Source organism: Protobothrops mucrosquamatus, unplaced genomic scaffold, assembly GCF_001527695.2.
Source record: "Protobothrops mucrosquamatus isolate PMUCROS unplaced genomic scaffold, P.Mucros_1.0 scaffold4454, whole genome shotgun sequence".
In the NCBI taxonomy this organism is placed as follows: Eukaryota; Metazoa; Chordata; class Lepidosauria; order Squamata; family Viperidae; genus Protobothrops; species Protobothrops mucrosquamatus.
The window spans coordinates 89450-115016 of NW_015390364.1; the positions used below are offsets into that span (position 1 = coordinate 89450).

At 36.2% G+C, this 25567-nt stretch overlaps 1 protein-coding gene across 1 annotated transcript in view; it reads right to left on the reverse strand.

The window, feature by feature from the left end:
• Positions 1-25567, reverse strand: part of MBNL2 (muscleblind like splicing regulator 2) — a 47411-nt gene that overhangs the window by 16810 nt on the left and 5034 nt on the right. Inside the window, exons 2-6 of the mRNA XM_029286662.1 lie at positions 19036-19200; positions 15552-15749; positions 14171-14434; positions 6634-6687; positions 5849-6002 (exon numbers count right to left, since the gene is read on the reverse strand). Coding sequence (XP_029142495.1) covers positions 5849-6002; positions 6634-6687; positions 14171-14434; positions 15552-15749; positions 19036-19200 — 835 coding nt within the window. The remainder of the gene's footprint in view (positions 1-5848; positions 6003-6633; positions 6688-14170; positions 14435-15551; positions 15750-19035; positions 19201-25567) is intronic.

Below are 25567 nucleotides of genomic sequence, written 5' to 3' on the forward strand. Positions count from 1 at the left end.
TTTTAGCTTCTTTCTAAAGATTCTGATTCAATTTATTGATTCTGATTCTATGTTCTACTGAATGTAGCATAATTTAATGTTGTGTTAATATGAATAGTATTATGTATGTCTCTAACTGGTTCTTTCCTTGTGTAATTTCCTATCTTTTGCAGGTGCTGCTTTCCTGGACAATTCTGACCAACCAAGAACCATTACTGAGCATGTCAGTCTTGTTCTGCTTCTTTTATACTACCAACACTGTTTTACACTTGCTGGGGTTGATTTACATTTTTGGGAACAATGTCCAGTATGAATTCTTGCTTCCAACAGTTTCCTCCCTTCCTTTTATTTCTTAGCATTTTGTATCTGCTTCCATCACAGCCTTTGCTATTATTTAATCACATATTTCTAAGGTTTCTGCACTGAGTTCGTGAATAGGCCCATGATGTTTTCTTGGAAACAAAACACAAGAGGCTGATCCTGCTTTCTGGAATATTTCTCAACTTCCTAATCTTGACTACAGCCCCCATATTCTCTGATAGTCTGCCATTCAAAGACTTACTGGGTCTAACTCTGCTTACCTTCTGAACATGTGCAAAGTCACGTGCAAAGACTAAATGTCCCCATCTGCTTTACCATATACAGTATAGTTTACTTATGAGGCACCTAATGAAGTGAATTATATATATGGGAAAGTAAAAACTCTCTTAGTGATTGTATAAAGCTATAGGCTCATGTATCATTCTTTGGCAACAAAACAGGTTGTTCACCATTGCTTTTTTCGTTTTTGACTTCCTAGTACCATGGTGGCAAACCTGTGGCACGCAGAGCCCTCTGTGGGCACTCGCGTCATCGCCCCAGTCCTAGGCCTTCAGCTGGGTTTTATAAAACCTTTTCACTTTAGGCCTCTGCCGCCGTGTGCAAAAAAAAAAAAAGGTTCAATCAATCAATCAATTTCAACTTCTCACGGAAAAAAAAAAAGATCTCGCAAAGTTGGAATTGATTGATTGAACTTTTTAGTCCCACCCAGTCTGCCGTTACCACTGCAGCCACGCCCACGCAATGGGCCAGGCCCACCCGATTGGCCACACCCACCCAATGGGCCACGCCCACCCGGTACCCGATGATACATAAGTGGGTTTTGGGTTGCAGTTTGGGCACTCGGTCTCTAAAAGGTTTGCCATCGCTGTCCTAGTATATATCGATGAAAAAATAGTGTTAAATAAAGGTAGCAGAAATTGTATTCCAACCTTTTCTTTCTTCCCAGGCTGTTTGGATAAACAAATGTTGAGAGCTCACTATTTCATGAGCACCTTCAAATAGTTTATATTTAAAATTCAAATATGAGTTCAAATTTTTATTACATTCATGAATAGTATTCTAACATAATGGCAGCCATTTGATAAAGGTTGGGGTAGTTTATTCTATATTGTAATTTTGTATCAGGGAAGTTCCATTATTATATTGAAGTAAAAATATAATGAACTTCTTAATTTTGGAAATGGAAAAATGTAGCTATTAAAACAACCTGAGGTTGAATTCATATTTTCTTTTGACTTTTTATTTTATATACGTGTGAGTCTTTATGTATATGCATGTATATATATATGTGTGTATATATACACACTCACACTTGTGGTCTACAAGCACACTTAACTTATTTTATAATACAGTTAGATGTAGCCTAATTACTATCTAAAATTGTTCATTTTATATAATCTCAATAAGGAAAGTGAAGATTATAATAATTAATGTTGATTCATTTTTCCACATATGTGGGGTATGAGAAAGTTGAGGGCATATGGAAAACACAATCTAAAACCTTGATTTTAAGACATAAGTATTAAGGCAGGAAATTCAAACAGCACCCTAATAATGAGAATACTCAAAATTAATTTGAAAAAGTTTGTTGGACAAATGGCTAAATTAGAAAAGGAAAATTTTCTAATATTTCAAAATTTAAAACTGTACTGTACTTCTATATATCATTGAATTAAATGAGAATAACTTCTAAAAAGACTTATTGCATGTTAAATAGAGTTATAATAGTTTTGAATGAAATATATTTAATGCTTACTTTTATTGCAAACATTAAGATAACATTTCTGGGAAATTCTGATAAAACTTTTTTACAACACAGCAAAAAAGAAAATGTAGGCATACCACTATGAAACTTCAAAGTACTAATGAAGTTAAATTGCTTTTTTCAATAGTTTGTCACATAATGCTAGCATTATAAAATATAAGTTAAAAAAGCAAAAGCACACAACTTCATGATATAAGTGCATTTTGCAGTAGGACTGGTATTGCAAATGATGATGCATCTAAATAGCAGGGTTTTATTTCTTTTTTTAAAAAAATAAATGTCAAATGTTTTAACAATTCAAGCTAAAATTCAAAATAACCATTTATGTCTAATTTATATTTTAGTTCTCCAAACAAAGAAAGGTAGAGAATGCTATTAAAAAGAGATCAATAAATAAGTTTGAAACCTACCAATACTGGTAGCAGGTGTCATGCACAAAACTGACCCTGTGTCATGCAATGGTAGGTGAAAAAAGGTGAATAAAGGGAAGAAACAGGTTAGCTGTTTAGAGTTAACATTCGAAGATCCAAGCATCCCAAGGAAAAACCAAAGTGAGTTAAACACAAATTCAAAAAGGCCATTCATAGCTTCATTGCCATTTTAAAACATTCCATCTCTATATACAAGCCATTATAAATACAAATCAAATGAAATTCTTTACTACAGTCAATGATCAGATGTTATCCATTCATAATCTGTGTTATATATCATAATCTATACAGTAAACATTTCATTTAATATTTAACAATGGGACATTCTCCTTAAAAAGAATTCAGTTTGACTAGAATATATAACAATAACTGTTTTACAATGTGATCTCTATTCCTGCTGCCTTGGTGTCGTCTGCAAATTTGTATGAGTTCCCCTTCTATTCCCTCATCTAAGTCATTTATCAAGATATTAAAGAATACTGGGCCTAAGAGAGAACCACTGCTTACTTTGCTCCATTAGATGTAGTTCCATTAAGGACTACACATTGAATGTGGTTTGTCAACCAGTTACAAATACATCTGGTGATAATGCTGTCTATTTCTCATTTTTCTAACTTACTAAGAAGTAGGTTGTGGTCTACTTTGTCAAAAGCTTTATTGAAATCCAAGTATACTAGGTCCACATCATTTCACTGGTCCACTAATTTAGTCACTTTGTCAAAGAATGAAATAAGATTTGTTTGGCATGATCTGTTTTTGACAAACCCGTGTTGGCTTCTGGTTATAACTTTGCTTGCGTCTGTGGTTCAAAATCTATTTTTTGATTATCTTTTCCTGGATCTTCCTAGGTATTGATCTCAGGCTGATTGGTCTGTAGTTTTCCTGGATCCATTTGTTCCCTTTTTTTGAAGATGAGAATCACATCAGCTCTTTTCCAATCTTCTGGTAGTTCCCTGGTGCTTCAGGATCTTTGAAAGATATGGTTTGATGGTTCCATGATCACGTCTGCCAGCTCCTTCAGAACTCTGGGATGTAATCCATCTGATTCTGGTGATTTGGACTCATCTAGGGTGGACAGGTGTTCTCTTACCATTTTCTTGTCTATTTTAATTTGTATTCCTAGTCTGTCTTTTATGATTCTGTTCTTGGTAGAGATTGAGCTGTTTTTCCTTTTGCATGAAGACAGATGCAAAGAATGAATTAAGCAGCTCTGTTTTCTCCCTGCTGCCCATGACTTCCTTGCCATCTTCTCCCATTAATGGACCGATTGTTTCCTTGCCTTTTTTCTTGTTTTTAACATGTTGAAAAAAACTTTTTTAAAAATATTTTTGACATTTGTTGCAAGTCTTATTTCATTCTGAGCTTTAGCTTTCTTGACTTCATTTTTGCAGATTCAGGCTGTATTCTGATATTCTGCCTTAGTTATGGATCCCTCTTTCCATTTTTTCTACTTTTTCTTTTTGTCCTAATATTAAGCACCATTCAAATTGACAGAACTCATATGTGTGAAACAACTATGCAGCAAAATGTGTATGAGTATACAGTACTGTTAAAATGTTTTTGTAGAATATTCTGCTTGTTAACACTGATTCACTTGGGGCATAATGTCAAACTTTAGATTACAGTTTAGTATTATCGACATAAGAAATAGTGAGTTTTATATTCACATGTTGTTCTCTTAATGGCATGATATGATTTTCTTTTGAGGTCCCTTTTATGTTACAAATAAGATCAGATCAGAATTTGATGGATGGATACATGTGGGTTATTGCAACAAAGCAAACTGTATACATATTTATCAGTGAATCGTGGTCTTAATGTAGGCAACCGACACATAATCAGTGGCATAGAACTGATTCTGCATTGGTGATTTTTTTAAAAAAAATCTTTTTAATGCCTCCATTGGAGCATAAGGAAAAGCAAATCATGGGGTAGATTAACATTAGGCAAATACTTTTCAAAAACTTTAAGATCCTTCTAGCAAATATTAAAATGGCAGTCCGAAGCAGGAAAAAGATGAAGACAAAGAATTAGACATGTAACTTAATGTTACAATGATAGGAGATTCTTGTTATCATATTCTATGCTATGGCCAGATTTCATTGACTTTGTGAAACTGTCTCATATGACGTAGTACGTGGGGCCTCAAGTTAGCATCAAATGTGATAGCAGATGGACAGTGTAACAGATATGAAACAGAATTTTTCCTCTGCAATAAAAGAGTAGCCTTTGGTATACATCAGAAACAGAGAAGGAGAGGACAAACCCACCTCACAGAAAAATTGTTTAGAGGAAAAACAGAATAGGAAGCAGGAGCATAATGTACAGATAGTCCTCGACTTCCAACAGTTCACTTAGTATCTGTTCAAAGTTACAACGGCACTGAAAATAGTGACATATGACCGTTTTTCAAAATTACAATCTTTGCAGCATCCCCATGGTCATATGACCAAAACTGAGATGCTTGTCAACTGATACATATTTATGACGGTTGCTGTGTCCGAGATCATGTGATCACTATTTGTGATCTTCTGACAAGCAAAGTCAATGGGGAAACCAGATTCACTTAACAACCGGGTTACTAATTTAACAACCACACTGATTCACTTAACAATTGTGGCAAGAAATGTCATAAAATGGGGCAAAACTCACTTAACAAATGTCTCACTTAACAATAGAAAATTTGGGCTCAATTGTGGTTGTAAGTCAAGGACTACCTGGACTCTGCCTTGGGTTGTACAAAATAAAGGCAGGATTTAGTAGCAACTACAAAAACAATGTATTCCCAGTAAATCTTAATATATTTGCTTTGTCCTTCTGAGTCCTTAAAATATCTACATAGACATTTTAAGAAAAATATTTTCTACATAGGAAATATCTACATAGAACATATATCGTTCTTCAAAGATGCCAAAGAACTGAGACAAGAACATGCCCCTTTCCAAAAGACTGTTGAAACATATAAAAAAGACCAAATGGTTCAGACTGAAAACTTTTTGATCCTCTTTACACACTTCTAAACATTCTATAATATCCTTCAGAAATACTAAAGGTGAAAAAGAAAAAAAGTACTGTCAATATCCTCCTAAAAGAGGAGGCAAAAGGACACAATTATTTAGATCAGGGGTAGTCAACCTTGGCTCTTTTATGACTCGTGAACTTCAACTCCCAGAATTCCTGAGCCAGCACAGCTGGCTCAGGAATTCTGGGAGTTGAAGTCCACGAGTCATAAAAGAGCCAAGGTTGACTACCCCTGATTTAGATGAAAGCACAAGGAATGGGATCACATGGAGCTTTTTTTGTTCAAAAACAAAGGAATCAAAATATTTCTTTACTTCTAAAAAGAACATACCTGTGGGAATAAATGATGCATGTTGCTGCAACTGTGCACTAGCAAGAGCCTGTTGGTAGTGCAAGAAACTGGGATTAAAAATAGCACTGGCACCATTGCTTTTCTCAAGTGCTTGTCTCTTTGGTAAATGATGAAGGACAGCAGGTGGAAAGGCCTGTGAATTAAATACACACATACACACACACAAATACAAACACACACACACACACACATACATGTATATGTATATATATATATATATATCTCCATATATATCTATACACATAGTTTTATATCTTAAACGAAGACTGTGTAATTATTATAGCTTTTTTAACAGTTGAAAAAGCCTTGCCAGGTTCGAAAGGCAGCAGTGTAAAATAGATTGTATTATTACCGATAATTAATGCATAGCACAATTAAAATAAAATGATAGAATCATAATAATTAAACTGAAAAGGGGAGCCTAAAAAAAACATTAACTATTTTTTTAAATAAGGTTAAAATATGACTGAAGTGTTATTTGTATTTGTTTATATTTATAAAAGGCACGTGTTATTTATTATAGAATAAACAGTGTCAATGATAAAAACACATTTTTCCTTCACTTCAACTTTTAAAATAAGTCAACTGAAGATGAAATTTGCTTAGAAAAGATCTTAGGTTATTCTGCCATAATAACATGTGAAAATGAGATTACTTAAATATCAAAATTATGCCTTATAATTGAGAATACAATTCGGATAACATTAAATTAATTTGCATTTTGGAAAAGCTACATGCAAAGCAAAAGGTGAAAGTCAAAGTACCAGGTCTACGGCTGCTTCAAGAGGTCGCTTCATTGCTTTGGCAGTCGACTGAGTCTTTTTAAGGACAGGCAGCGAGCACATGATGGCAGTGGCCAATGGGATTCAAGCGAATTAACATACAGGTAAACAGCAAGCAGAGGTGCATCATGGGAACGGCATTGCATTGTGGATAGTTGAGAAGGAAAAAAATATTCTGAATGCAATATACGACATACAAAACACTAGACATGCACAACAACAGAAATACTTTATCATCTAAAGAAAGGAACATTACATCTTGGATTAGTACTGAAGCAAAAAAATGCATTTGTCATAACTTAGTTAAAAAATATAAGAATATAACAGATGTTTGGAATTTAGGAAAGTTGAATAAAAAATAGCAGCTTGCAGACAAATAAGCATCAGTAAGCTTTTATACTATGTAGAAAAGCAGTTATTGCAATGATTTTCCTAAACTAATACTGATAAGTTAGTTATGCCATATTAGAAAGCATAAATTAATTTCCAAAAATTAACAATCAAAATTGAAATCACTGGAAAACAATAATTTTTTTAATGAAATGAACATATATATATATATAAAACTGAGAAAGTTTAATGCTATTTTAAAGTCTGATTTTTACCTAGATCTTTAGTAAATGTTACTTCTGATCATCAATTTATCACATTCAACATATTTTAAAATGTTCTCAAGTTTTAACTATATTAGGAACCACAGCTTATGATGTCAAGTAGGAAAAAATTGTACCATTTTTGTTTAACATTTTGTTTGGGGATTTTAACAGAATAACAGAGTTGGAAGAGACCTTGGAAGTCTTCTGTTCCAAACTCCTGCTCAACCAGGAGACCCTATACCAGGGGTAGGCAACCTTGGCTCTTTTAGGACTCGTGGACTTCAACTCCCAAAATTCCTGAGCCAGCTGGCTCAGGAATTCTGGGAGTTGAAGTCCACGAGTCCTAAAAGAGCCAAGGTTGCCTACCCCTGCCCTATACCATTTCAGGCAAATGGCTGTCCAGTCTCTTCTTAAAAGCCTCCAGTGATTAGTTTCCCTTCATTGTTTCTTGCCTTGCCTTCTGGTGCTTTGGAAAATAGGTTGACCCCTCTTTTCTTTGAAACACTGCTCTCATGTCACTCCAGTCCTTCTTTTCACTAGACTAGATATATACAATTCCTGCAATTGTTCTACATGTTTTAGCCTCCAGCCCCTAATCATCTTTATTGCTCTTCTCTGCACCCTTTCTAGTTTCAACATCCTTTTTATATTGTGGTGACCAAAACTGGACGCTGTATGCCAAGAGTGGACTTACTAAGGCATTATTCACGTGAACTTGGTTCTATCCTTCTGTCAATTCAGCCTAGGATTGCATTGGCTTTTTTGGCAGCTGCAACATATTGCTGGCTCATATTTAAGTGATTGTCCACTAGGACTCCAAGATCTCTCTCACAGTTACTGCTTCTGAGCTAGGTTTCACCTAATCTATAGAAGTACATTTGGTTTTTCTTGCCTACATGTAAAACGTTACTTTTCTCTACACTGAATTTCATAACATTTCAGGCCCAATGTTCAAGTCTATCAAGATCCATCTGGCTCTTGAGCCTATCTTCTGGATTGTTGGCTATTCCTGTAAGTATGGTTTCGTGTGCAAATTTGATCAGTTCCCCTATATTCCATCATCTAAATCATTTATGAAGATATTGAAGAGTACTGCGCCTAAAACAGAACCCTGGGGTACCTCACTGCTTACCTCCCTCCATGTAGATGTAGTTTGATTAAGGACTACACATTGAGTGTGGTTTGTCAGCCGGTGACAAATACATGTGGTGGTGATGCTATCTATCCCACATTTTTCTAACTTACTAAGACGTAGGCTATGGTCTACTTTGTCAAATGCCTTACTGAAATCCAAGTATACTATGTCCATAACATTTCGCTGGTCCACTAATTTAGTCACTTTGACAAAGAATGAAATAAGATTTGTTTGGCATGATCTGTTTTGACAAACCCAAATTGGCTTCTGGTTTTAACTTTGCTTGCTAACAACTAACAACAAAAAGAAAAAAAAATCTTGTGTATAAAAGAAAAGAAAAAGAATAAAATCCCAAATGACAAACAGATCTAACATTAAACATAAAGAATCCAAGATCCAATCTGGGTCAGTCACCAGTGGACCAAAAATTTAGTCTTCCAAGCTTTTGGACTTGTGCTGGAGCCCATCCTTAGAGAACCTCTCTCTACAGCAGGGGTGTCAAACTGCCGGCCCATGGGCCGGATGCATCATCCCAAAACTGCGCCCACCCCATTGCCGGCAATGGAGAAAAAGCTCCGATACGTCATGCGACATCACATGACGTCGCGAGTTTGACATGCCTGCTCTACAGGATTATGTGATACTAAGCAACATTACCCTGGGACACATATATTTGCCTTCATACATGAGAGGGAGCAAGTCGAACAACACAGTCACATCATCCACACAATTTTTGACAAAAACTACAAGGCTTAAATGTGGCTCCTGATGACACAGCATCCCTATTTACATCCATCCCTCTTCACTTAGCATATGAAGTAATAGATTAAAAAAAACTAGAAGAGTACCACACAGATCAGAGCAACCTAGCCAGGACACAAATCATGAAACTGCTCCAGTACTGCCAACATACCTTCTTCACATTCAAAAGGGAAATGTATGAGCAAATAAAAGGGACACCCATGGGATCCCCAATATCAAGAGTCATTGCAGAAACTGTCCTGCACTAACTAGAACACCGTGCATTTCAAAACTACACATCTAAATTATGGTGCCGATACGTGAATAACACGTTGCTCATTATCAAAAGAAATGCACTGAAAGACTTTCATAACTTACTAAACTCCATCTTCCCAGACATACAGTTCACAATGGAGAAAGAAACAGCTAGACAATTACCACTTTTAGATGGAAACCTAGAAACCATGGTTTATCGCAAGACCACCAACACTCCACTCAGTCTTAGTTTCAAAAGTATTCATCCACTATCATACAAAAAGAGTTGCGTCAGAACACTACATGGCAGGATGAGAACCCACTGTAGTATCTAAACTAAACAACTGGAGAGAAGGTACCTACATGAACAATTCAGGAAGAATGGGTACCCATAAGCATTTATTACAAGTTGTCTGTGCAACACGCAAGAAAGAGAAATGAAGAAAGAAGGTACGAGACCAACTATATGGCACACTATGCCATACATCAAAACCATTTTGGAAGCAGTAGAACGCAACTTCCGAGATCTGCAAGTAGGCATCGCACATTGCCCAGAGGCTACCATACGAGGACAAATCGTGCATTGCAAAGATCGCTTGGAGGTGGGAGATACTTCTAATGTAATCTACTGGATCCCCTGCATGGACTGCCCCTGTGACTATGTAGGACAGATGGAGAGGAAGCTAACCACCAGATTGCAAGAACACAAGCGAGCAATCAGATGAGGAGACCCAAACTCATTGGTAGCCTCACATTGCAATAAACAAGGACATACGTTCAATTTCACAGCTACTAAGATTGTTGGCCATGCAGGTACAAAGATAGCCAGGAAAATGATTGAAGCCTGGGAAACAGGCCCCTTGTCAGTCAATAGGAGTGCCGATTTACCACCAGCTTATCAGGTATTAAGGAGCTGAGGACTTGGCAGCACAAAAAAACAACAGCCAATTGCTGGCCAGCAACACACCAATAAACCAATAGGAAGGCGGCACATAAATACGAAGCATAGACTAGCCCAGAGCATATATTCTAGACTTTAGAGAGAAGTTCCCTGAGGATGGGCTCCAACCTGAGTCCGAAAGCTAGGAAGACTAAATCTCTGGTCCTGATGACTGACCTAGATTGGACCTTGTAGCATTATCCTGGGACACATATATTTGCCTTCCTTCATAAAGAATCCACCTCAGTGGATGCTGAAAAATAAATAAAAAAACTAATAGGTTCTCTTCCCCTTTCATAACAAGTCTACAAATAGTTATAAGCTTTCCCATCTGTATTTATCAAAAATGCTATATAAACAAATAAATATTCCAGATGTGGAAATCTATCTGTCTAATAAACAAATCAACCCAATAATCATAATATATACGTAAAAGCGGGAAAAATAGTCAACAGGTTAGCCCAAACATTATTCTAATCTTCAAATCTGTCTGTAAACCATCTGTTCTTGAATTTAACACAGACGGGTTCCAGTCTCTTATAAAATTGTCTAATCCATTGTCTCTAATCAAGGCTGTTAGTTTTGCCATCTCTGCTAATTCAGTCAATTTCAAAATCTATTCAATAGTTGGCATCCCTTTTTCTTTCCAATGCTTAGCATATACAATTTTTATGGCAGATACCATATAAAGAAATAGCCTGATTCCCTTATAGTATTATTTATGTCTTAGTAAAGCATTACTTTCTCTTAATCTTACTATTCCTGTGCATATAGTATATGTCTCAGCAAGAGTTTTTTCTCTTAATATTAAATCAGAATTTATTCAATTATCTGAGGGATCAGTGAAAAAAACTTGTTATATTCTATACATCACATAGGTCTGTACAAAAATTACAAAATAACCATAAATCTGCTTGAATTTTGCTCTCTTCCAACCCCAGCACAAATGGAAAAAGTCTTGAGAACTGAAAACCTTTGCACAAAGCTTTTGATTCTGAGTTGGCTGAATGAGATATTTGTGTAATGAGGATAATGGAAATTCAAACCATAGTTATCTTTTTGCAACATGCCATTATTTTGCAACATGCCTGCAGCAGTGTATTATTTGTACTTCGATGCTGAATAAACTCTCGTATTCTGAATTCTGTAAAGATGATGGAGAGTTCTAATTAACTTCTGTTCTCTTCCAACAAGGAAATCCGTAACGCTAATATGCACCATTTTCTCAGAACTCACTCCTCAGTAATTCAAATGTCTACTAATCTGGATTTGTTTGCTTACAAATGTCTACTATTGATATATTATAAATGTATTTTCAGTATTGGCACAAATGGTTTTGTCTTCAGCCAAACTCTAAGCTAGCTGTGCAACAACAACACACCATAAAAAGATCTGTGTTGGATCAGATCAAGGATCATCTAGTTCAATACTTTGTTCCCACAGTGACCAATCAAATGTCTATGGGGAACCCACAAAGAGGTCAGGAGAGCATTCAAACCTCCTGGTAGCTGTTTCCTAGCAACTAGTCTCTAGAGGCTCACTGCCATTGAGTACTCTAGAGTCATAATGCCTAGTAGCTCTCATTTTATCCTTAGAACTTTAAACACTTTTTCTTCCAAATTGGCCCACATCATTGCATTTTATGGCAGCAAATTCTAAAATTTAATTACCCAGTGACATGACTAAAGTGATTTCAGCGAGGTATCAAGCAAAGAGAACTTCTCCAACTTTAGATGGTGATGAATGGAGTCCTCACACAAAAACACAAATATGGTTTGTAACTGTAGCAAAGTGTTTTTAAGCTTATACCTGTCAATTCCTATATGGAAAACATTAAATGCTCCTTCTTTTTAAACAAATGCATGCAAAATTATATTATTTTATAGATTTCTATTTATGCTTGATTATGTCTATTTTGTTATGTTATACCAAATTATGTTTGATAATATCAATCTATCTAGACTTCTATTTAAACAGAGGCAGATGTTTGAGTTCTGATCCCTAAAACCAGATGTCAATAAACGTCAAAATTGATTATGGACACATTGGACAGCCATTTGTCTGGAATGGCATAAGCAGGGGTAGGCAACCTCGGCTCTTTTATGACTCATGGACTTCAACTCCCAGAATTCCTGAGTCAGCTTTGCTGACTTAGGAATTCTGGGAGTTGAAGTCCATGAGTCATAAAAGAGCCGAGGTTGCCTACCCCTGGCATAGGGCCTCCTGCTTGAGCAGGGGATTGGACTAGAAGACTTTCAAGGTCCCTTCCAACCCTGTTATTCTATGTTCTATGATTCTGGTAGATTTAAGAGCATTGTGGAGGCTTGCAAGAAGTTACATTAGCTGTGTTTATAACAATATTTTATATGGTGGCTGGATGTACAATCTACAGTCAACATCTACTGTACTATATAAAGTAACCAGTGGTGGGATTCAGCCGGTTCGCACCACTTCGGCAGAACCGGTAGCTAATTTTTTGTTGCCCAGGCCCAGAATGGACTTCCGTAAGCGGCATCCACACAGAGAACCGGTTGTTCACATATTTGAACAGTGAACACTGAAAGTAACTACATTTGTTTTATTACTTGCCCTATGGCAGGGGTAGGCAACCTTGGCTCTTTTATGACTTGTGGACTTCAACTCCCAGAATTCCTGAGCCAGCTGGCATAGTCCAAGAGCCAAGGTTGCCTACCCCTGCCCTATGGCAAGAATGAGGACAGATTTTTGTATTGAGGATTCTTCACTTCCTCACCTGAAAATTCTGCTTGTGTTATCTAATATACTGAAAATATAAACCACATAAATTACCATAAAGAGTCCACTAATAGAAAGGAAATTCTCAGGGTAAAACACCTCTTTCAGCATTTCTAAACTAAAAGAAACTATTTTTGAAAAGATATTGTAAATAGGAAATGTCATGGTCATTAAACTGATATTCCTACAAGATTTTAGGATGATATAGAAAGCCATCTGTTTAGTAGTGCTTGTTTCACAACTTAGCAATTCAATGGCATTTTTATAAAGTCAAAAGGTAGATAAAAACAGTATAATATTTCACCCACTTAAAGAGGTTCTTGGACTGTGAGTAGATGTTACAAATAATGCACGAAGTTTACAAAAACTCCAATGAGTGAAAAAGGGATATTATCTTTTTTTTTTTTTTAAAGGAAGAAATACAAAGGGTGAACTCAAAAGATCATTCTAGCAGAATGATATCACAACAGAGCTATCCAAGATTATCACTACGAGATATGGTGAGAGATTGGGCAAAATTTCTTGCACAGGTTTCCTTCCAAGGATTCAGCCTATACGGAGAACGCATATCAACCTATCACAAACCGTATTTCCACCTACCGGTAATCTCTTTTTCAAATTATTTTGAAAAAGAAGACATCCAGTATTTTGCCCTCAATTTAAAAGGCTTGCATATGAATGAATTCCTTTCTTCCTAATATTTTAATCAGTACAGTCACCATATAAACCACCATGCAAATATAATAAAGAAAGACCTAGCTAGATAACTGCATCGGATATTTTCTAAACCACCATGTGAATATGAAGGTATATGTAGTTAGCAGGCCAGTTTATCCAAACTTCAAACTTTCAAGTGAAAAGCAAGTTAATCTTTAGAAATAAGAGCCTGTACTAAATACGAAGGAAAATGCAGAAGAAACAAGGGCAGTTAAGATCTTGAGCTTTGCCACATTCCAGGAAGATACCCCTTGTGCTGAAATTATTGAGTGAAACAGATTTGCTGGGCTGCTAACCTATAACAAAAATCCATCTTAAAAGTGGCCAGCTCAAGGACTTAAAAGCTGACTTTTAAAGGAGCCCTGTTCCCCTTGCACTTACCATGACTGTAGCAGCTGCAGCAGCTGCCTGGGCTGCCACTGCCACTTGGTTTGTCTGGTGTTGAGCAGCTTTGATTTTGGCCTGCAAGTGAGCAGGAGGATGAAAATATTTGCATTTTTCCCTCAGGCAACGCCCTTTTATGTAATCCATACAAACAGTTACAGTGTTGTCATTTGTATCAATCATTGTGCTGTCAGAAGGATGTGCAAAGCGACAATCGGTTTCACCCCGTGCACAGTTTCCTCGCTGGAATTCCCTGCAAACCTGGGGCACAAAACAATATTTATTATGGATGTGAGGGTAATTACACACTTGAGTACAAGAAAGAATTTAAAATGCAATTTTTGAGCTGTGCCCAAATAATCTCTGAAAATTGTACGACCTGTCATCTCAGTCTATAACATGGGCTTCTCTATTGTATAAATTTTGCATGGATCTTGAATTCATCGGGGTACTTGATCTCTCAGTGACTTTTAATATTATCAATTGTGATATCCTTCTGGACTAACTCAGGGGTTAGAAAGGAGAAGGTGGTGTTATGGTACTTCTCCTTCCTAACGGATACGTTCCATTCAAATTGACAGGGGAGACAAGTTTAGCCCTAAACCTCTGCTTTGTGGGGTTCCACCCTCTCCCCACTTCTATCTATATGAAACTGGTGGATGAAGTCATTCTGATGCCATGAAGTTAGGTATCATTAGTATATTGATAATATCCAGTTCTATATCTTAACTTCTGACTGAGAGAACTTAAGAAACAAGCTCAGATTTTCCATATGTGAAGATTACTTCTCTGAGAATGGAGCACACAAAGGTAGTAATGGACTACAATTAACTGAACTTAATGTTTTTCCTTTAGTTTATTTTCTCTATTTCCAAATTAATGTTAACTACCTATTACATACTACATTACAATTGCTGCACAAGCAATATAATTACTAGGCCAGGCAAAATTTGAGGAGAGGATTTGTTCCAAAGGTGATTCAGGGGACTACTTTAACTGAATTTCTAACCTTTCAGAGTTCTTCTGTTCATGTACAGAAGTCAGTCACCTTAAACTAAAGCAAGTCAAGATAGACAAGGCTTGTGCTGATGCTTCATGAGGTGGAGGATCTTCTTACCTTACCTTCTAGTGCTATGTGAAATGTATCAAAACAAAGCCTTGCATAGCCATAATAATGAACTCTGCACTTACTTCTTCATTTCAGCACAATTATCATATCAAAGATCAGAGCAGAGGATCGGCATTGCTTATGCTAAGTAGCCAACTGAAATGAAATTGCCTTTTCTTTATATTTAAATATAGGCATTGTGTTTATTCACAATCCTATATAAACAAATACCAAATACTGCATGTATCAGAAGAATGTTGCTCTCCATACCTCCAGTTTATCTGTCCGGAGGAGTTTCTGTGGTGGAGCTGATCCAGAGACAGAGACGGGATTTCCAGGAACAATTACAGATTGTGTGGGAACAATTTCCGTAGGAACTAATCCAACCCCAGAAGTAACTGGAGTTAAATACGGTGCAAAGTTTAGTGCTGGATTAGATCCTATTGTTGGTCCTACTGGAAATGATGGCTGAAAGAGAATAAAAAGGAATAATAAATAAACATATAGAAATGAAAAATAGACACTCATGCTCTGTAATAAATTCAGTATCAAAGTTCACTGATTTATGTTAGCTGGGTCCACATACATACTAAACCGAAATAACCCATATTTTGACTTAGTAGAATGTATCAACTCAGTGTCTAGATATTTGTGGTGTTCTTAACAAATTAAACTGAGTATCATGTTTTAATTTTGATGAACTAGTTCCAAAGGATTCTGAAACAGGCATTATACAGAAAAAGGTAAAGTTCATACTGCATAACTGATTCAGCATGAAAGCTTTGGAGCCATGTTTATCTTTGAGGGAATTGATGTACACTGCACATATATAAACTAAAAATATAGAAAGGATGCTTAACCAACCAAGGAATGGCCAGATAAGTTTAATGGAACAAAATTAATTTAGTGATAAAGAAGCATATCTTGCTTCAGTCGGAAAAGCTCCGTTTAAAAATTTTAGGTTCGGTGTCTTCGGCAGCAACCAAAATGGTGCCCGCAACTTTCCCCCGTCAACAGACGGCCTCCAGAGGCCTCAGAGAACAATTTGCTGATCGCAATGATGCTGGAAACTGTTCGAGGGGCCTGACGAGGGAAGGATGTTTAAGGGGAATTTACCCAGAGCCCTGGGGAAGGAGAAAGGGGAAAGCTGCAGCTGTCCTTCCCACACCCCTCAAGCCTCAAATCGGCCGATTTGAGGCAGCGCTGATCACAGCGCTCCTGGAGAACAGCTGGGAGAAATTCCAAGGGTGATTTACTGACCTGGATCGTGAGGAAAGTAAGAGATGTAAGGAGAATTCATCAATGGATCTCTAACCTGCTAAATCTACTCTGAAACCTGAGAGCCAAACCTGACACGTCTTCAAGAGCTTGAGACCAAGTCAAGACTGGGATCCCCTAGCAACAGGGTGTGTGTCAAGCTTGGCTAACTTGGTCTCAAGAGCAGGCAGACAGAGAAAACCCATTGGTGGATTCTCCATCTCCTGTGCTGGAGAATAAGACAATTGAGGACATACCTTGGTATGAACTGTTGGAAATAAATCAAAACTACAATTTATTATCCATGATTATGCTACATGTTATTCTTCTAACAAGGATGAAAAAAGTATACATTAAGGACCTTTCTGGTGTTATTCAACACCAAAATATTTTTTTTAAATATTTTGTTGAATACAAAGGAAAGAAAAAAAAAGATTAAAAACATTGAACGTGGTGTATCATCTTTGACATACATCTTTGTGTAATCATTCCATACTTTACATATAAGAATAAATATTACATATACAGCTATACATATCAAGTCCCCTATTTATATTCCTTCTATCGACTTCCTTCTTGTTTCCCTCCACTTGTAAAATTTATTCCAAATTCGGTAATATTCTGTTTCCTCCTGGTTTTTTAATTCCTTAGTTATCTTATCCAGTTCAGTGCAATGTAAGATTTTTTCTATTAGCACATTTCCGCTAGGCACTTCAATTGCTTTCCAGTTTTGGGCAAACAAGATCCTTGCCGCCGTTATCACATGTATAATTAAATATATATCATCTTTGTTTATATTTGTTTCTAATATTCCTAATAAAAACATCTCTGGTTTATATTGAATTTTTTGACCCATCATTTCTATTATCCATCTCCAAACCCTAAGCCAATAACCTGTGCTTCTTTACAAATCCACCAAACGTGAAAGAATGTACCCTTTTCCTTTTTACACTTCCAACAAATTGGTGAGTAACCACTATACATTTTTGCGAGTCTGGCCAGTGGCAGATTTCATCTATAAAGCATCTTATAAAGATTTTCTTTATAAGATGATGCCAATGTAATTTTATTGTTACATTCCCAAGTTTGCTGCCATTGGTCCAGATTTATAGCGTGTCCCAAATCTATTGCCCAGGTAACCATCGTTTCTTTGACTTGTTCCTCATATAATTTATATTCTAATATGTATTTATATATATTTTTAATTTGCTTTCTCTCCGAGCCTAGTATTATTTTATCAAGCCCCATATCTCATCTATTAATTCCCCACTCTTTCTTGTCTTTCACATATCTCGCTTGCATCTGAAGATAAGACCACCATTCCAAAACTATTCCCTGTTGTCTCAACTCTTGTCTTTGCTTTAGATGGCCTTCCTCTGACAGAATATCTTTATATGTAATGACCTTATCTTGCCTGTATACATTGGGGTATGTAACTGCTTCTAATGGTGAGAACCAACCTGGAACTCCTATATAGTGTTGGCTTTTAACTATGTTCCAACTTTTTATGAGTTCTTACCGAACTTTGTGCCTCAAGAAATATTGATGGTTCCTACTTTTCCCTGTCCATAAATGAGCATGCCAACCCTGCTGGAGGTCATGCCCCTCTAGGTATAAACATCTTTTGTTTTCCAGAGTAATCCAATCCCTAATCCACGTCAAGGCCGCTGCTCGATAGTACAGCTCCCAGTAGTACACCAAAATATTTCATGTGAGATAAATTTTAAAATATATGAATTACTGATTAAATGAAAACTGTGCTACTTTCCCCCAAGTCTAGATTTAAGTTTTTTTTAAAGGAGAAACAGCATTTGAAAACATTAAATTTCTGATCCAAGCAGTACACAAATAAAGAGTGTGTATGTGTGTGCTTGTGTACCCGCATGTGCTCATGTGCACCTTCAAGTCACTATGGACTTCTGGCGATTGCCTGGAAAGTTGCCAGTTTTCTTGGCAATGTCATCCAACTGACTTCATGCCTAAAGCCAGATTAAAACTCCTGGTTTCTCATTTAATACCTTAATCACTACCCCAAATTTCTTACTATTTTTACTTTTAATGATTTCTATATATCAAAAAGTTTCTGGGTCAGTTTAGGATTTTCACATCACAGGCTACATTTTCATAACTAAATATTCACCAATCCCCATAAATAAATTATGCAAATACTATATGTTTATAAATATATGTGTGTAGGTGATAAGCAAAGTAATATATAAATTATTCAGCTTAGTTGAATCTCCACTATGTTTTTCTTTGTAGTTTGTCCAGAATAAACTGGCTTGCTCCCAAAATGCAAAAAGTTCAACAGTTGCAATAAGATTACAAACAGAAAAAGTTCATAAAAATGATTTATACATTTTACTTGACAATATTTGACGATAGCATATTGCAATCTATATATTAAAATTACAATAAATTCATTTATGTATAATATTAGTCAGATGTGAGCTGTGAAGATAAAGCATTGGGCTGGCATTTCATTAAAAGTACTAACCATTGGCTGAAAAGGTGCTCCCGGGAATATAAACTGCATCTGCTGCGCAAGCATTGCTGCTGCAGTTTTCTGTTGGATCAGGTTGTTTCTACCATTAATTTCTAGCTGAGTTTTCAAATGTGTTGGTGGATGAAGATATTTGCAGTTCTCCCTTGTACAACGGCCCTGAAAACATTACAAAATGATCCATTTTTATAATGATCTGTTATTGTAAAAAAGCTATTTCATATCCTCAAGAAGAGTCTTTCGTACAAATCAAATAGCATATTGGACTGAATTGCTCTACTGACATTTCTTTGAGGCTTTATGCATCTATTATAACTATATTATGTATTTTACCAAAATTAGGTGGAAAGAACTCCCATATCTTTTCTTTAGTAATGCCCTGTGGATATACAGTAAGTTGCCTTACAAAATAACCTTCATCACATTAGATGAAGGTTCTAATGTATGCTATAAAGAGGAAGGACAGAAATAGAACAGGAATGCACTACGGCAGATTCAAATGCTTTTCCATTGTCTTTCAAAAGTTTATATATGGGCATGAAGATGATGACAATAGAACTGCATTTTCGAAACCCATTTGAAGGGCTTTATAAAGTCTCTGAAGCTGATCATCCAAATCTGTGGCGCTCTCACATTCCAAAGCTTATCCTGTAATATTTGTGTTTTTGATATATTTGATATAAATATAATAATATAATGTAATGTAATGTAATATAATATAATATAACAATAGACAGTGTATATACACACTGTATATATACATATATATGTACATGTACATGTATATACACACACACATATATATACATACATACATACGTACGTACATAAAACTATATATAAAACTATAACTATATAACTATAACTATATACTGTAACTATATATATATAACTATATAACTAAATTATATATAACTATATATATAAAACTATATACAGTATATATAACTATATATAGTTGTTAAGCTAGTAACACAGTTGTTAAGTAAATCTGTCTTCCCCATTGACTTTGCTTGTCAGAAGGTCACAAAAGCTGCTCACATGACTCTGGGGCACTGCAACAGTCATGAATATGAACCAGTTGCCAAGCATCTGAATTTTGATCACCTGACCATGGGGATGCTGCAACTGTGTGAAAAACAGTCATAAGTCACTTTTTTCACTGCCACTTTAACTTTGAACAGTCACTAAATGAACTGTTGTAAGTTGAGGACTACTTGTATATAGAAGTCTCACTACTGTCATGTACAAAAATAAAAGTTCCATAAATTTTTCAATCTGTTGTCCATTAATTCCAAAAGGAAAGTCTCTAGTTTCAACTGTACATTTCCTTTTAATATCTCCTGAACCAAAATATATATTTGAACCCAACGTTTTCTAGTTTTCTTACATGTCCCCCAAAGATGTACCCTCAGCGCCATTACATTTCCAACAAATATTTAAAATCCAATTATACATGTGAAGTCCTTGGTCCTCTCTGACCTTGGTTGTCTTCTTGCATACATGCCTTTACCCAACTAGATAGTATCACATCAGTGCTAGAAAAGAGTGGGGTTTGCTCTCTATTTATATACAAACTCCTTGCCCTGTCAGTGTTGATGGGAGTTTGTTCTTTTTGACACTTCCTTGATTAAGTATCTTCACTGTCATCCCAGATAAGACTCACCATTGCAGTGTTTTCTGCATACTTCACAATATGATTCATGGCAGATTTGGCACAGCACAGCCCTGTGGAGAACCTGTACTCAAGGAGATGGAATTGGAAACCTTTCTAACTCGCACAACTTGGGGCCTATCAATAAGGAAATCAAGTATCCAATCACTATTGGATTTTAGAAGACAATCGTGTCTTATACCTATACCAAACTCTCAATATGGCATTTCTAATAAAGTGAGTTTTAACATCTACAATTACTTTAACTTTATCATACCACAAATAGCTATGCCAACCAAACCTTAAATCATATCCTTCCAGTTCCAAAAATTTTCAATTTCTCAAAGTCACTCACTCTTCATCTATTCTAAACAACCAGCTGCAAAATATAATTTCAAATCTCATAGTACTAACTCTTCTCTTACATTACTATCCTGCAGCATTTTGTATTTAATTCCTAGTTTATTGTCTTGCCAGACAAATTTGGAAATATCTTTTTGCCATTGCTTAAATGGTACATCAGCTGTCAACATAGGCATTGTTTGAAATAAAAACAGCATTCTAGGTAAAATGTCCATCTTAATCATAGAGATTCTTCCCAATAATGATAATTGCAATTTTTCTCATCATAATGTATCTTTTTTATCTTCATTCCATACCTTAACATAATTATTTTGAAATCACATACAATTCATATTAGTCAAGGTAGCACCCAAATATTTAACCTTTTTCTCAATTTTAAAACCAGACCATCCTGGTACAATTGTGACTTCTTAGGATCACATCCAGTTTGGGAATATTCATCAAATTGGATATGAACCTTATATTTCTCAGAGGGTATGACCATGTTGGCTTCATATGATCACCTAGTTCCTTCATATAAACTTATGAAACCATTACTTAATTGTCTTTCCTAGGATTTTTCCAAGTACTGAGGTTAAGCTGACTGGTCTCTAAAGTCCTGAGTCTACTACATTCCTTTAAAAAAAAGTAGAAAAATGGCTTTTAAAGAATACTGGATGCAGATGAATACTCACAGATACAAAAAAAGGACCCAGAAATTCTCATTCATTTTTCAACACTTTGCTTGTGCAAATTAAAATTTTCCACATCACAAATTTAAAACCTGTAAAAAGGAATATACTACAACAGCTGACGAAATGAAAGCATGTTCAGTACTCTGCCTAATATCAAAATGCTATGAACATCTTATCAAACCAGCACGTCTCTTCAGGCCATTTGATTCATGTCTGGGGCTAGATAGCAACCAGAATATTAGGTCCTTGTTCCTGTCGCCACCCTTAATTATAAGCCAGGTTCTCCCTTACTTAACAGCCCTCTGGGGAACTAGGAAAAGATTGAAGGGGACATCCTTACTCTGTCTTGGTTCTGAAGCTAAGCAATCAATTTCATAATCTCCCACTGGAAGAAAGCATGCATACACCTAGAAAAGAAGCATCATCAAGTGCTGCAGTGAAAGGCAGAAAAATAACTCAGGCTTCCCTAGGTTAAAAAAGGTGAATGTTGGTGATAGGAGACTCAATTCTCAGGAGAACAGAACCAGCCATCTGTAGACCGGACATTCAGGTATGTTGTCTCCCTGGAGCAAAAATCAAAGATATGACTGAGAACTTTACTAAAATAATAAACTCTCAAATTACTGCCCTTTTTTTCTCTGATATGTGGTGACGAATGACACAACAATGAACCTGAAAACAATAACAAGAGATTACGAACAGCTAGGGAAGAAAGTTAAGAAGCTAGGAACCCAGGTGGTGTTTTTGTCCATACTTCCAACAAAAGGCCAACATCCAATGAGTGAGCAAAGGGTTTTAAAAATGAACCATTGGCTTAAGAATTGGTGTCTAGGAATTTCGGGTTCCTAAACCATAGTCTGCATTACCTACATGAAGGGCTCTTGGCAAGGGATGGATAGCACTTCACAAGAGCTGTACTGGAAAGCAACTGACTCACCTTATCAGAAGGTGAGGAGGAAAGGTGACCAATCTTTACAACATTTAGGACCTAATTCTAAGCAAAATCCACTAGGCCACCAATCAAATAAGAAGGTAGGGAGTGAAGAGAAATAAGAAAAACTCAGATGCAAAGTAGGAGATATAGGAAGCAAACCCAGGGTCAGCCATAAAGAACTTAAATGCCTGTACACTAACACTCAAAGTTTAGGGAACAAACAGAGTGAACTTGAAGTACTAGCACATGGAGGCAGATATGATATACTTGCCATTATTGAAACTAGATGAAACTCATGACTGGAATGTACTGACGGAAGGATACAAATTGTTCAAAAGAAACAGACCTAACAAAAGAGGAGGTGGAGTTGCATTATATATAAAAGATCACTACATCTCTATAGAAATACACAAAACTAAGGATGAAAACCTCCTAGAACAGGGATCCCCAACCTATGAGCCGCGGCCTGGGACCAGGCCATGGGCTCTTGGACAGCAGACTGCCTAAATGGCTGGCCAACCTAGTTGACAACTTGGTCATTCAAAAGGTAGAGGTGGGAACTAGAAGAAAAGTTATACTGGACCTAATTCTTACTAACAGAGAAGAAGTGATAGAGGGAGTTGAAGTTGCTGGAACTTTGGGCGAGATTGATCACATCTTATTGGAATACAATAGTGCAAACACAAGCAAGAGAACATAATCCAACCAGTATTTTAAACCTTAAAAGAGCTGATTTTAACAAACTCAGAGAGAGCCTAGGAAAGATTCCATGGATGAAAATCCTAAAGGGGAAAACAACTGAAGAAGCATGGAGATTTGCAATAAAAGTCAAATGTAATAAAAAAAAGTTTCTTTCAACATATAAATAACAAGAAAGAGTCAAGGAAACACTCGGTCCTCTAAGAAGAGAAGACAACAAGGAAGTAACAGGCAGTAGAGAGAAAGCAAAGCTGCTTAACTCATTCTTTGCATCAGTCTTCACGCAAAAAGAAAAAAATAAAGTAGCCCAATCTACCAAAAACATAACCATAAAAAACAGCCTAGAAATAAAAATTAAAATAATCAAGAAAATATTAAGAGAATACATGTCTGATCTTGATGAATATAAATCACTGGGACTTGACGGATTACATCACAGAGTTTGGAAGGAGCTGGCAGATGTTACCATATTTTTCAAAAAATCCTGGAGCACTGGGGAACTACCTGAGGATTGGAAAAGAGCTGATGTGGTTCCCATCTTCAAAAAAAAGGGGGGGGGAACCAGACCCAGGAAACTACAAACCAATCAGCCTAACATCAATACCTGGGAAGATACTGGAACTGATAATCAAAAAATAGATCTGCGAACATCTAGAAAGAAATAAAGTTATATCTAGAAACCAGCATGGGTTTGTTAAAAAAAATCACGCCAAACCAATCTTATTTCATTATTTGACAAAATGACTAAGTTAACGGGTCAGCAAAATGCTATGGACATAATATACTTGGATTACAGTAAGGCATTTGACATAGTAGACCACAACTTCTTGGTAAGCTAGAAAAATTTGGGAGAGACAGCATCATCACCAGTACTCTTACATATCTTCATAAATGAGTTAGATGAGGGAATATAAGGGGAACATCAAATTTGCAGATGACATTAAGCTGGCAGGAATAGCCAACTACTCAGAAGACAAGTGCAGGATCCAAAAGCATCTTGACAGACTTGAACAATACGCCCTATCCAACAAAATGAAATTTAATGTAGAAAAAATTAAGGTTTTAACACTTAGATAGGAAAAAACCAAAGGTACAAGTATAGATTAGGCAAAACCTGGCTCAAAAACAGTAATTGTGAGAGGAATCTCAGCATTCTAGTGGATGATTACTTAAATATGAGCCAGAAGTGTGGGGCAACAGCCAAGGAAGCCAATACAATCCTTAGTTGTATAAACAGAGGCATAGAATCAAAATCACGTAAAGTATTATTACCATTTTATAAAACCTTAATTAAGATCACATCTGGAATAGAGTTTTGTTCACCACATTACAAAAACGATGTTGAGACTTTGGAGAAAGTGCAGAGAAGAGCAACTAGGATGATTAAAGGCCTGGAAACTAAAACATATGAAGAATGGATGCAGGAATTGGGCATGGCCAGTCTAGAGAAAAAAAGGACTAAGGGGTGTCATGATAGCAGTATTCCAGTATTTGAGGGGCTGCTACAAAGAAGAGGGGGTCAACTTATTTTCCAAAGCACCAGAAGGCAAGACAAGCCACAAAGGATGAAAATTAATCAAGGAGAGAAGCAACCTAGAATTAAGGAGAAACTTCCTAACCGTGAGAACAATTAACCAGTGGAATAGCTTACCTTCAGAAGTTGTGGGTACTTCATCACTGGAGGTTTTTAAAAAGAGCCTGGACAGCTAGTTGTCTCAAATTGTATAGGGTCTCTTGCTTGAGCAGGGGGTTGGACTAAAAGACCTCTAAGGTCCCTTCTAGGTCTATTTTGATTTATTACTATTATGCATTTTATTGTTATGTAAACCAGCAATTGAAAACAGTAGCTGTGACACCTTTCACATGCGCAGACCTCAATCTCCAGAATTTTCTATTATGATCTTGCTTAATAAGGTAAGCTTGGAATTGGTTCACAATTTGGATAAATGTATCCAAATTGAATAAATCTGTGTTAACAGTAATGGGACGAAGTTTGGGATTGTCAATGAATAACAGTGCTGAGCAAATCTGAGGGTAGATGTTACCAAAGGAGTGGGTTAATATAAGATATCATTCCAGACATGGTATTTATAAATGATTATAATTTGAGTAAAGAGTAAATGTGCAAATTATTAAATATGCTAGCTTGCATTATCCTAACAGAACTAGAACCATCTTGAGGGATAAGGACATTAGTACAAA